General features: G+C 38.2%; 1 protein-coding gene across 1 annotated transcript; it reads left to right on the forward strand.

Annotated features, from left to right (window-relative positions):
- The first annotated feature begins 5,444 nt into the window (after positions 1 to 5,444).
- rxfp3.2b (relaxin family peptide receptor 3.2b) lies at positions 5,445 to 6,632 on the forward strand. Its single transcript, XM_026305241.1, has one exon. The coding sequence runs from the start codon at positions 5,445 to 5,447 to the stop codon at positions 6,630 to 6,632; it is 1,188 nt and encodes a 395-aa protein (XP_026161026.1).
- The last annotated feature ends 8,427 nt before the right edge of the window (positions 6,633 to 15,059 follow it).

Raw genomic sequence — 15,059 nt, forward strand, 5'->3', positions numbered from 1 at the left:
ATGTACATAAACAATGCAACAGTATAAAGGAAAGATTATCAAGGAGTGCAGGTTATCTTTAAATTTACATGATTACTGAACCTCCACTACCTCTTTGATGATTTTCTAGATCTTCAGAAAACTGTAGAGAAAATCTGATTCTAGCGTTGTGTGTTTTCTTATATTGATTTTGTTTTTCTCTTCCTCCACCAAAACAAAACTGATTAATAGTCACATTTAAATGTATTAATGACTGACTGTGCTCTGGGCTTTTCCCATGTTTTTGCTCACTAATTAGTAGTAACTGCAGAGGAAGGGGCTGTGTAATCTGTTGTACTACAAATTCAAAGGAAACAAAACCTTCATTTAAATCTTAATGTTAAATTATCATCATCACTTATGTGATGTACAAAGCCAATGTCTGTAAACAGACGACAAGCTGGTAGACTCGCCGTCTTTATCCCTGATCTCCATCTGAACCCTTTTCTCTTATTTGACTCAGCTTTGCTTTGTCTTTAATCAGGGTGAAAGTCTCTTGACCACCAGTAATCAGCACCCTAGTCCATTGCTTTGATTAACCACTTCCCTATAGAGCTGGGAGGCATTTACACATAGGCTCCCACAAAGTTTGGATAGCTGTAAGAGAATCAGAAAGAGAAGGGATCAAAGCATGCCCTCATCCTTTTGTTAATCTACAAATTACCTCTTTCTTTCAAGGTGTGATGCTGACAGACACACTACTGACACATGCTACTTGTTTAGTGGAAGATTCCTGATCACCTCCAAACTTTCTTAACAAAATTGCTTTTCCAATTTCAGAGATAGAAGGAGGGAATTAAAAATCCTATGCACATACTTGAGCTTTTGAGCTCTGTTTAATCAATATCTCACACTTTAAAGAAGTGGGAGGCAGATTAAAGTTTTAGATTTTACATTTTTGTCCTTTTTTCTTCTTCTTTAGTCACAATGATGTACCACAGCAATAATTTAAAGAAAGCGTTTGGTTAACAGCACAGTGTTTTGACTGAAAGGAAAATTAAGAATACTGGTTATGTTTGCATGAGATGTCATACAGGATAGGAAACTATTGTAAATGTTGCTGATGTTTGCATTCAGTTTGATTGGAATGAATCATCTGTAGGCACATTACTGTAAAGGTGATATTAATTGCAATCAAATTTCTGTTCTCTCTTAATGCAACTTATTTCCATTTTTACTATAGTAAGAGGCTGTAAAATTGGCCGAGAGCAACCTCTCTGACCTTCAACCTAAGGCACATCTCTTAATGATCTGATAAAGGTCGCATGAAGTTCATTTACTGTACATTGTAAATGGCACAACATACATTTCTTGCATGTTTGTCTGTTTAAATGACTGTCATGTAACTTTGTACATAATGTAAACAGACTGCCCTAAGCCAGACAGGCTTTTAGATTTAACTTGACAGACTAGGAAATTTTAGCCTAAACAAAAGTCTGGCTGGTTATGAACATTCATACTGGCCTGGATGGAGAAAACTAAATAAATTCAGAGGGTCTGAAGATGTGATGCATCACTACAATTACTGGATTACTGGATTGTGACTGGATTGGTAAATGAAACGTTAGTCCATACTAAACTGTCAAACTTCTTACATCTCGTCATAGTTGTAATCTTCTTTTTCTTTCATTATGCAATGCATATGCTAATTTATTGTAAGACACCAATTTCTTTGTGGCTTTTAGATCATTCTTGACCATTTTTCCAAGATGATCTGTAAAATTCTCAGCCAGGGGAATTTAGGTTAACAGTTACCACATCTCAGTCCAGTCAGCACAGATTCAGTGTGATGAAGCTGTATTGGGATATAGGCATGCAGATGGTGGTAGTGATTGAACACACATACACACACTCAGTGCAAACAAATGAAGGTTTCACTAACCGGGCACTGTGTCACTGCTGTGCCACTGGTTCAACACTAAAAATAAGCCAAACAAAAAAAAAATCCATAAATAACTGGGACACACACTACTTACCAAAGGCTTTACAAATGCTAAAAGCTACAAATATCAGCATAAACACAGCAACAAAATATGTCAAATGAAACTGGTGCATATACTGTCACTGATATCTGCAATTTTCTCTTCAATTATTAAATGGGATTTTATATATGTATCTATATCTATCTATCGATCTATCTATACTGAAAATAAGGATGCTGGAGTCTAAAACACCATGTGTTTCATTTTTCCTTAAGGACATGTTTGAGTAATCTGTACACCAAATATTGGCCTAACAGATGGGAGTCTTAAATTGTGTTTTTCACACACTGGAATAGTTAATTTTCTAACTGATCTGTTAGCTACACACTCCAACATGATATCTTTGTGCTATCAAAATGCTCTGCTATCAGTATTCAATTCGCATTGTGTTTCTTCCCTCTGGGACAAGAAAGAGCTCATTCATTCAAAACTCCAGGCACATAGCCATCAACACATATTTATAAAATCATTCCCTCTTTTTAGTCTACCATGCCAGATGAAGACAGAGTCAAGGACAGTGTAATGGGTCAATTAGACAGCGGTCACTGCAGTATCATCAGAGATGAAGCAAAGCTGTGTCACTGAGCCTTTTTTGATCACTCATTGCATTTATGATCAGTCAGAAAAGTCACCACATCCTCTGCCTTGGCAGCAGCTGTATAATCATCTCCTAACCCCACACTCACCTTTTAATAAAAGAGTGACACAGTGACTAAGACAGTTACCTTCTGATCTGTGTCTTCACTTTGTAAGTGATGCAATCCCTCCTGATGAGACTCTGCCACAGCAACTGATCTTTATTACCTCTGTCAGAGCTGTTGAGACTACAGAATACTTCTGCTGATTTGTTAGCAGCAGCATGACCGACCCCATGTGTGTCAGCAGAGGCATCTGAAGACATCCTTTTTTCTTTCTTCAACCTTCTGTTATTTTTCCTAGTTTTACTGTGAAGGACTTTGTTACATTGCTTTTAAAAGGTCTCTCAATATAAATGTTATTTTATTGCTGCATTTCAGAGACATTTTTCAATGCTTAAGGACAGAATAGTCTGTAAGCTCTCCATCCCCTTTAACCTTTCTGACATTAAATTGCAGGGAGAGCAGCATCTATAGACTTTCCAAAACCAACAGTTTGACATTTGTACCCAATTCCCAACTTGACGCGCTAGCTGTGTTGACGTGAGAAAGTAAACTTCTCTCTCTGAATCACTTTTTCATTCCTTACACAGCTACTTCTGTCTTCTTTTCATGTTCACACTCAAGTATGGCACTGAATGTCTTTCAAGTGAGAAATATCAGCGTTAATATCAGTTCATATCAGAAATATTAGTATTAATAAGGGGGCACATATTTATTACCTAATTTAACCATTTTTCCTTCTGGTAAGAAGAGACAACACTTACAAACTTATTTTCTAGCATAACCCAGCCCTTACCAATTAATACATCAACATATTGGTTGATTTCAGATGTTTGGGCCCTCTCTGCTAATGCCCTTTCTGAGGAGAATTTCAGTCATTGTGATTTTCCCAGATTTGACTCTTTGAAGAAAACTGCTCAACCCAGGTCTTTACTAGGATGATAACAGAGCATCTTTGGGAACGCCCAATGGAAGCGGACAAATCAAGTGACACCAGGTCTGCCACTGCTCAGCTGTCACTATGGACATGCCAAATACAATTTGCATTAGCCATATAAAGTATGCAAACAGAAACTGGTTGAGTATAAAGGGTTCAGTCTGACTGACCAGGCCAGCCGATTCATGCAGAACCTAAAGAACTAACATGGAACCAACAAAAGCTCTAGACACGGCTCTAGAGCTACAGTTACAAAAGCAAAAAAGGACAAAATGGCAAAAAGCAGCAGAGGTGTGTTTACTGATATACTAATTACTGGTGGCTTTATCCACATTTCGATCACAGTGTTAATGTGAGGCATCATTCACAGCTTCATGCTAACTCTCAGTAAATGCAAAGTGAAACCTGTGGCATGTTAGGTTGTGCAGACTTATTCTACATCACAGATTTAGAGGTTTAGAATATTAAACCAGGCACACTGTCAGTGCTTGTGCATTTGGAGGTTTAGGGATTGTTAAAATGACAAGAACTGGGTCGCAATGGATTAAAACAGCAGAGATGATTTTTTCCCTGTCTTGAGTCATGTCTTTTTAATTTACTCAAAAACTTGCAGGGAGGGGTTGTTACTTACAGACAAGGGAAGTGATTCCAAAAGACTTCTGCTCTGTTTTTGAAGGGTTAGATTATAGTCTGTGAACCCGTAACATTTTGTTTATAACTCTTCTGACAATTATTCCAAAGTCTAGCTGCTACAACAAGTAGACAACATGTTTTCCCACTTGATGCCAGCTGGCAGCCTACAAGGACACTGGAAACGTTAATAAACATGATGCAAAGTAAATCCAGTCTGATTTTCTATTTCAGTTAAATGTTTCACTCTGTAATTAACCCCCTCATGATTTTATTTCTATTTACCTTTGGTGCTTTGTGCGTCACTCTTCTGAATGCATAAAACAACAGGGTTACTTGGTGTAAATGCAAATCAGTCTTATCCTTAATATTTATAACCTTGTGGACGCTCAATTCTCTGCTGTGGTGTGTTTGTTAGTAAACAAAAGATAAAAACTGAGAATGTGGCCCTATGTTTAAGACCATATTTAATCTTTCAAAAAAACACACATTATTATTGTACCTGTGATCAACATCTTTCTTTCATATTTTTATCTATATTGTTGTCCTTAAAAAAGCTGCAGCAGCCAGGGGAATTTGTGAAAAGCAGACTACAGACGGAATGAGCAGCGTTACCCCATTGATATTTGTAGTCGGTATGTGTTGATCCAGAGAGACTGCTTTGCCTCCAGTAACGTTAAGGTTTACTCTAGCGATATAACGCTGTGCTCCTTCTTCCTTCTCCTGCACCTGCAGACGGAAATCAGCACAGAAGTCCCCTCCACACCTTTGCATATTTTACGCGTGTCATTGTCTCCATGTCTCCAACAGCACCTTTTAAACCCACTGAGCACCAACACGGTTATCTAGAAGGTGTCAGTGCCGTGTCAGAACGCGTTAAGCTTTGCCGCTGACGGACATGCTGTGAAACTTTGATGTGGCTGCGGCTATCACAGCTGAATTCGCTCCGGTCCAATCATCAGGTTACTGAGGAAGATCGTCGACCGCGCGACTGAGATCTGCGCGTTCACGCAGAACCTATAAACGGACGTGGCGCGCAGAGCCGCGAGTTGCCCGGGTGAGAGGAGAGGAGGATGATCGTGGAAGAGGATAACATCATCAAGGCTATAGAAGATAACCTGTCACAGATGCAGTAGGGCTGCTCAAAATGGCGTCAACACAAACTTTTCTACTTTCTTTTTATGACACATCAGTGCAACTTTGCTGTCCGGCGTGATCAGTGAGCAACAGAGTCCAGCCATGCAGCTGAATGAGACTGTGGTTCAAACCCTGGCTCCAGAGGAGTGTGAGCTGCAAGAGCACAACTCTGGAAACTGTAGCGGATGTTCCAGTAGCAACCTGTCCCTGCACTGCTGGCTGCAGCTGCTCACCAAGGAGTCTATCATGGAGATTCAAGGAGACAGCTCCAGTCTGGTGGTGCGCATGATGATAGCATGTGTCTACTCTGTAGTCTGTGCACTGGGACTGGTGGGAAACTCACTGGCTCTGTATCTGCTGCACTCACGTTACAGGCACAAGCAGTCATCCATCAATTGCTTTGTGATGGGATTGGCTATCACAGACCTACAGTTTGTTCTGACTTTACCTTTCTGGGCAGTGGACACAGCCCTGGACTTCCGTTGGCCATTTGGCCGTGTAATGTGTAAAATCATCAACTCTGTGACAACCATGAATATGTATGCTAGTGTATTCTTCCTCACGGCTATGAGTGTGGCACGTTATTACTCTATCTCCTCTGCACTGAAGATGCACAGCCGGAGGGCGGCAGCAGCCAGGGCCAAGTGGATGAGTCTGGGCATCTGGGCTGTCTCTCTGTTGGCTTCTTTGCCTCATGCCATCTACTCCACAAGCGCCCAGGTATCTGATGAGGAGCTTTGTCTGGTGCGCTTTCCAGATTCAGGCAGATGGGATCCACAGCTTCTTTTGGGTCTGTACCAGCTGCAAAAAGTCCTGTTGGGCTTCCTTATTCCCCTGATCATAATCACTGTCTGCTATCTACTGCTACTGCGCTTCATCCTGAGCCGCCGCATCACAGGTGCAGTGGGCCGAGACCCGAGCCGGCAAACCCGTCGCTCCAAAGTGACCAAATCCATCATCATCGTGGTTCTATCCTTTTTTCTGTGCTGGCTTCCCAATCAGGCATTAACTCTGTGGGGAGTGCTCATAAAGTTTGACCTTGTGCCCTTCAGTAAGGCTTTCTACAATGCCCAGTCATATGCCTTCCCCCTGTCTGTGTGTTTGGCCCACACCAATAGTTGCCTCAACCCTGTGCTCTACTGTCTGATTCGCCGAGAGTTTCGGGCAGGTCTCAAGGAACTTCTCCTCCATACCACTCCATCCTTCCGCAGCTTGGCTCATCTGTTGCGTCGAAAGGCCAAAGTAGCTGAGGCGCCAGCTGTTGTGGTGCTCGTCCAAATGGATGTTTGACTGGTTGACTGGTTTACTGTGATAGCTCAGTAAGGAGTGAATGACAGCCTGACAAAGCAAATAAGTAAAAACTGTCATAATTCATCATCTCCTGTCGGCACAGAAAATCAAATATCTCTAGCTTCTGAAAACAGCATAATCATAGTAAACTACACAGTGGGATGTGCCCCATTTTCACTGCGTGCGAAAAGATTTACTGTGCCACAATGCACATAGAAAGATTTCTCTGTGTGTTGGCCATTTTCTGTGTTTGTGTTTGTTCTGAGATGCTATTATGTACAATTTTATACACTAAAAGCAAAAGAGAAAATATAAAATCTAAAGAAATAATTTAAAAATAGGCAAACAGTGTATAGTTTGCTATTAGTAAAAAACAATACAAGATGAAGTGAAAAGCGTGTTAATGCACAATTGTTTAAAAAAAATTGCAAAGTCACTGTATAACCTTTATTTCTAGGATAGCATTCTAATTGTGTGATTTGTCTTGGAGAAAAGATTGCTGTCTGAAACTGTGAAAAAAAGGAAAAAAATCAATAAAAGTTATATATAGTCAATTACATTTTCTGTCCTTTTAAGACAAAATGACACTGAGCAAAGGGTCCAGTCTAACAAGTTGTGGAACCCTGTAAGGATCAAGGATGGAAGTTCTAGAAATGAGGTTTGTACTCCCATGCACCAAATCATACACATGAGTTGAACATATTGATTGTATTACATGCACCTAAATAAAAAAAACATCCACATGCTGTTTATTTACACTCAATGTGTATCATATTGAAACCAGACCATTCATTCATACAACCACCCACTTCACAACAGCTCACCGATGGTGTTCCTTTTCTGTTAAATTACTGTTACATATTATTATCACATCTATACCCACTGAACTAAGGAAAACTCACAAGATAAATTGTCATTTGTCATAAAAAACATTTGCTCTGGATATGTTGTCTGTCTGTTGTCTATCATGATTGTGACTATATTCATGATATTTATTTATCTGTTGACTGAATGTTTCCGTGGAAAATTACATGCATTGACAAATGTTAATGGAATTAAAAGTTTTAATTCAATACCATGAACATGAACTGTTTGGAATCACCAGCACTGGCAGCAGGCCAAGTCACAATTGAGAGCACACAGAGATGAATTGGGCAGCTGCTGTGAGTTTAAAAAATAAGGCAACACAAATGATGTTGTAAAGCAATCCTACACTGGCAGAAAGGTGTCTGATGATAGGTAGAGACACACTCTTCTGTTTTTAATTTCTGTGTTTGCATAGTGCCTCTTCAATCACTAACAACATCAGCACTGTGCTGCACAAATAATAAAAAAAATCTTTTCTGATGATCCATCCATCCATTATCTATACCCACTTATTCCTAACCAGGGTAACTGGGATCTGCTGGAACCTTCTTTTCTGATGATCTGTGATAAAATCAGAAACAGCTTTTTACCTTGGAGCAAATCACCTGTGACCTTGAGTGAAAATTCTAATCAAAATATTTTAATATAAATACTTAATATCACTTTTACAGAGAGCAGCTTTGACTGGCACATCACAAATCACAGCTGACTTTGATGAAAGGTGGGATACACTCCAGACAGATTAGCAGTTTATCACAAGGCCAACACATAAAGACAAACACATCCAAAGCTACAGGAAGTTTAGCGTCACCGTTGTGAGTAGACTGTAAAATGAACTGGTAATTTAGTAGTTCCTGTTTTTAAACTTGATGTCTTTTTCTAGTTCTTGTTGCCACAAAGAAATTGTACTCTTATTCTTTTTATTGGTAACTTTTGAATTTTCTTTGTCATTTATGTATGTGTGTGTTTTTAATGTTTTCTTTATTAATATCTTTATTAATATTAATATCTTTATTAATATCTTTTAGATTATAATTATTGTGACTGTTTTAAAATGTTCTTTGTTGTTTGATTGTTAATAACCCTGAGCTGTCTTTGATATCGGAGTGCTATACAAATAAATGTGAGTTGGGTTGAGAAAACAGTTGTTAGTCTTGTTCCAGTAACAACAGGTATTACTGGCTTACATTCAAAGAGCCTGCACTGAAAACTGTTTAGTATTTATGTATTAATCTAAGTAGGTGAACTATCCCCAGGGAACAACCCAAGAGAACACCTGACCAATGCTTTGCCAACTTCATTATTTTTATTTATATGTGGCACATATACAAAAATTATTTCATTGAGTACTTTCTGCCCGGAGCATCTCACTTCACACTGATCCTTAGAATGCATCTAGCTTTGGTTTTCAAAAACCTTGCTAGCATGTACACATGGGTTGACTCTGCAAGAAAACAGACTTAGACAAGAGCTACAACATTTAAAGTAATATATGTTATATTGGAGCTAACATTGGGAAATGGAGCAAAGACTTCTAAACAAGGGGGATTACCTTGTGAGGCAGGGCATAGAGTGGCTGACTCACAGGGAAGCCAAGGCAGCAGAAAGACTTTGAGCTCTTTTTTATTACAATACTGCCACGTTTATCTTTTATGTTAATTACACTATGTTTTGGCTGTAATTCAAAAAACAGTGATTTTCGTGTCAACATGCAGTAACATCTCAGTTCATAGTATATCTTAAAGAGTCATAGAGAGGGCCAAAGCACCTTTTTTTCTTCGTTCCATCTTTTTCATTCACATTCATCACACATACACACATTCAACATGTAGAACTACACTGCTGAGACAGGAGTTTATGGAGTTTGAACAGTGGGTTAATTGACTTATCAACATGCACCTACCTACCTACCACTCAATGCTATTTGAACAATACTCATCCAGGTTCCCCCTGGTACAGGAAGTGGTAGTAGAAGGTTGCACAACACCCTTGGTGCTGACCTTTCTCTAAATCCTAATGATGGCCAAACTACACTTGCATCTCTACAATATTTAATTGTCCCTCATTAGTGGTACGAGGGCAAAGACTCAGCAGAGATTGCTTTTCTAGCCATGGATGCATGGGGTTATTCTGAGACACATAGAGTGTTAATGTCAAATAGGTTTCAAAAGCTCCTGAGATGAGAGAGACCCCTTACAGCTAAATCTATTATCTATACATGTAAGGCAACCCACTGGGCAGTTCATGAAAGAGGAGGGGGGAAGATGCATGGCTGCGCATCATAACTAATCTGTGCATGTTGTTTTCATTTTCCACCAACATATATCTTTTGCACACTGCACATATCATTAGCATTAGCCCAGGATTAGTGGGTACTAGTGGCTGAGTTTTTCCCTGACTCATTGTGTTTCCTGCTTTACTAATGAGTCTGCTTGTGATGTTCACTTCTTACTTGCTATATTTTAGAATCCACTTTTTGCCATATTTTCCACCTAGGGTTTCTTGCCCACTGTGTATGCTGCCTGGCTGAGATCTACAGGAGCAAGAACATATGCCATTTTCAGTTGGCAAACACTGGTTCCGCGTTTTGCGGTTGCACACATACAGATCTTGAGATTAAAGCTTGTTCTGTGGCTGTAATAAAGTGAAGAAAAGCACATTGTTATATATGTCTTATCAGAGCAGTAACCCAAATTCCAGATGGAAAACAACAGATGAAACATTTATTAGTCTCGCTGCTACTTCTCAGCAAAATGTTCTCATCTCTTGTTTGACTCTTTGCTTGTTTGAGTCACTCTGTGAGTCTTGGCAGCTTTGTGCCCTTGGCATGATGCTCATATACTGCAGGCATCACGAAGAGATAAGATTCAAGAATCTTGATGTTTTTTTATTTTCCCCCAGGGGAAACAAGCAGTGCCAAACAACACCTTTGTGAACTTGATATCCCCTCACATTATACAGGGAGGTGTCTTATGGTGTGGTTCAGAGAGCATCCTGAAAATAGATTAGAAAATTCCCCAGGTAAGTCGGAGGTTACATACACTGGGAGGTCTTACCCTCAGTGTCAGCCATAAAGATGTGATGTAGATGTGATGCATTTGCTCAGTGATCATTTTTTCAAACAGTTGAATGACATTATTTGCATTCTGTCAGACACAGAAAAGAGTGGTCTGTGGCTGAAATCACATGGGCAAGTCTTCTGCATCTTTTCTTCTTCTTTTCCTTTTGGCTACTCTGTTCAGGGGTCGCCAAAACCGAATCATCCACCTTCATTCAACCCTATCCTCTGTATCCTTCTCACCCACACCAACTATCCTCATGTCCTCCTTCATTGCATCCATGTACCTCCTCTTTGGTCTTTCTCTAGGCCTCCTTCCTGGCAGCTCTAACCTCAGCATCCTTTTACCAATGTGTTCACTGTACCTCCTCTTTTTTTATTATAATATATAATAAAACTAATTACATTACCAACAGTCTCAGTAGCACTTTGTGTTATGTATTATGCCTTCTAAACCCCAATATTTAAGAATTACCATTGTGAGCGTGCTGTCAGCATGCTGTCATTAATATTCAGCTCAAAGCTTAGGTACCTAAGCAAAGCCTCACAGATATTTTACACCTAAATTAAAATGATCATAACATCACATGCTTCCAATGTCTATGTAATGAGGACAAACTGTCATAATTACCAAAACATTGCTGTTGCTGCTGCTGAATGCTGTTCATGATGATGACTCCCACTGCCAACATCATCATCATCACTATTAGTCACTTCTACCTCTCTGGCCTTCTTCTACCTGTAATGCCCTGATTACTTTTGTACATTTGTAAATACAATGCAGGTGCTGATGGTACATAACTAAAGACTATAATTAGAAGTGCTTTATTTTAAAAGGTTGCACACTGACCTGAATTTTTCCTAAGCAACTGGCCATGAATCTCATTCACATAATGCTGTGCTTAACTACAGTAAATAAAACTATGGAATTTACTGAGCTGGACATTAACACCCAATAAACCACTTCTAGCAAATGTAGCTACAGCAGCTGTGAAATATATTTTATTATGGGGAAGCTAAAATATATTAATTTGAATATCATTGTCAAATTATGTTTCTCAAACTTAAAACATTTTGTAGCATTTATCATATATTAACTGATTGTGCAATTATGCATCTCCAGTTAGTAATAAATATGTGCTTTATCAAAGCTACTAATTTAATATGCAGTACAGTCTGAATTTAATACCGGTGTAACTTTGCAGGATGCAGTGCTGCTTTTTTTCTGTAAGGTGTTAAGTGTGATTTTGTTATTATGTCAGAGAAGCATGTATTGTGTGTTATTTGTGCACATGTTATTTATTGGCAATATGTTTCAAAAATATGACCTACTTTACAGGCTTTATCAGGGTTTTGTGCATCAGAGTTTTAAGAAATAGAAAAAGCTCAGAAACAGACAGTGACTGGCAGATTACAGGTAAATTATTGGACAATATGTTTATGTAGCTATACCTTGATGAACTGGGCTGTGTTAATCACTGATCCTTTCAGGCCTGAGATAGCACAGATGGTGATTATGTTAATGTTTTAAGAAAGCATATGGGGGGCGTGGGTTGGTGGAGACTTACATTGTTTAGATTTGTTGTTCATCTCCAGATTGGTGACAGAACCTGCTCTTATTTTAATATGAATGTCATAATAACCACACTGTGAATATGGCCTGTAAATGACCTTCTTGTAATATAATGTGCCAGAAACCCTGTCACAAACCTCAGAATTATGAATATTAATTAACCATAGAATTAGCACATTTTCCCAAAAATTATCATCTCCCTTGCCAGGCAAGACACATTCATGTTGCTCTGCACTTTACAATTAAAAAATAAGAGCATATATGTCATTATTCAACTTAAACTGACCCAGACAATACTGAGCATTGTAACCTTTGTCCTAACACTGATTTTCAGAATTGCAGTAGAGGACTCCATCAGGTTTTCTGCAGGGTGTCTGATGATTCACAAGTCAAACTCCTCCAGAGACTCAAAGCCCTGTAATGCAGGTCAGGCATTTTTTGTTGTGAATTAAATTGCAGCTATCTTCCAATGAAATCCAAAATATATGTATCTATCTCTCTCTCTCTTTATCTCTCTATCTATCTATCTATCTATCTATTAAAAATATGCTTTAACTGTAGCTATTATACTTTTTCAGGTGTATTTGATTATATAAAAAAAACATACAGGCATACCCTTGTGCTAAAACATATCAGAGGGATTACAAATAAAATGTGTATTTGTTTTCAGTGCGTATGCAGAAGTCAGCCCTGTTTGTTTATTATCCCTTATGACAGACTTCACAGAATATTGCGATGGCACCTGGAGTGCTGTGTTTGATCTTCAGTCACTGAAAGAAGCCAGATCAACTAACTATTCTGTGCAATGCAGTGCCTTGAGTTAACTGGGGAGGTCCCAAGCTAACTTGCTAGACAGAAACAAGGTCACCTAGAAAGAGGAAATGATTTTTTATGTGGATTAAGATTAAGATATTGGTGATGTTCTTTTACAGAAAGGCTCTCATTTACTGTAAGAGTCACATCATGCACCATAACATGTGATGAATTCTGCTTGGTTTTCTACATGATTGCAATTATATATCAACACCAATACACTGATTAACTGGTACATGAAGAATGGAAAAAGGCAAAAATCAATGCCCCAAATTAAATATTCAAATCAGTGGTTCGTACCGTTGCTTCACAGCAAAAAGGTTACAGGTTTGAATCCCATTTGATCTTGGGGTCTTTCTATGTGGATTTTGCATCTTTTCCATGTCTATGTGGATTTTTAAAGAAACTAGCTTTGAGGTCATTTAGAAACCATTACCACCATTACTTTGTTAGTTTATGTTTCTAAAAATATACAGGCCAATATATTGTTATTGATTTTTTTTAAGCTATCAATATCAGTATCAGCCTTAAAAGTCCACTGTCGATCAGGCTGTACGTTATAGATCTATCAAGACAGCGTAGTTGTATGCCAATCAGTACAAACAAAAGAGACCTAGCAATTCTTCTGGAATCTGTAATAGCAAATTGACTCTGCAGATCCAAACGGAGCTCTTATCCTTGCTAAATCTCTATAGATGTCAATGGGCTTTGAATTGAAATATCTATTGAATTTATGCGTGTAAATATTCAGAATATCAACACAGTTTTTGGCAAGGACAACAGTGTCTTTACGTTAACATTCAGTGTTCTGTAAAACAAAACAGAAGAAATAAGACAATTACCCTGTCCTCCCATACAAAGCTGTAAAACAGACAGAAAAGTGATGCAGCAGGCACTTGCAGGTAATCATGACTAATCAGATAACTCATTAGACACACAAAAACAAAAAACTATTTTGATCTATGTTTGTGACATTAGTAATTACATTGTGATGTGCTGTGTTCAAAATTTGAAGTGCACAGTGCTGTTTGGACACAGCTGAATATGATAGTCAGGATATAATATTAATGATATGAAATTTCCCTTTAGCAAAATGAAAACACATTTATGCATATTTATGAATTTGCAATCATTTCTTTTCTTTTTGTTTCTTTTTGTTATGTGTTTATCTTGGGTAGAACTACACATGTTTATGTGTGTAGGCTCACCATTGTTGTTTGTATAAAGGTAGTGACATTTCACCTTTAAGCTAGTACCTGGCCTAATCTCTACCTGTGTAATATTCTGTTTTTCTGAGGTAATTATTAAAAAAGATCACATCTTAATAAAAAAAAAAAAAACATATCTCAGATTTAGAGGCATAGTTCTGACATTTCATGAAATATGAGAAGAATCCTAATTTTACATCTCCATACCATTATCACTTTGTGTTGCTGGGTTATGAAAAACCCCTTTAACTGATTTCTCCTTTGAATTTGATAATGATCTGCTTCAAAGTGTATTAGTGAATTTATAAATACCCATTGTATTTGGGCTTTATTTGTTTAGTTTTTATTACAAAACGTTTTTATTTTATTTCTACCATCTGACACAAGGAAATCTCAGACATACTCTAAGTACAACAATTACTTTAATGACAGTGTAGCCTATATTCCCTGCTTTCTGAAAGTTAACCATGATGGCCAATTTTCTTTCTTCCTAATCGATCACATCCTGGGACCCGCGGAAGCAACATTTGAACCTTTTCACTGTCTGTGATGAACTTTTGCTTCGATTCTGACAAGCGGGTTTTAATTAAAGCTTCTTCAAACCGCCAACAACTGAGTGCTGCTATGTTTGACTGAGGACACTTAATCAATGGCTGTCACAATGTCCAAGCATCAAAAAAATTATTGTTTATCACCAGTGCTGTACATTTCCAATGAATCAAACACTCCACATGAAGATCATGAAGATTTTTCTCACAACCCTTTATTTGCTACACTTTAAAAATGTAAAAGGTGGTTTTATGTGTAATGGAGTCATTAAAGAAAGACAAGAAGTGGAGTTGTGATATCCAGCAACAACACCTGCTCTATAATTTATCCTGGTGCTAAGAAGTTCTATTATCTGAAAA

The sequence above is a fragment of the Mastacembelus armatus genome, chromosome 4, assembly GCF_900324485.2.
Source record: "Mastacembelus armatus chromosome 4, fMasArm1.2, whole genome shotgun sequence".
In the NCBI taxonomy this organism is placed as follows: Eukaryota; Metazoa; Chordata; class Actinopteri; order Synbranchiformes; family Mastacembelidae; genus Mastacembelus; species Mastacembelus armatus.

What these genes read in the sequence shown, in the direction of transcription:
- rxfp3.2b (XM_026305241.1), top strand. Translation starts at nt 5,445, where the DNA reads ATGCAGCTGAATGAGACTGTGGTTCAAACCCTGGCTCCAGAGGAGTGT.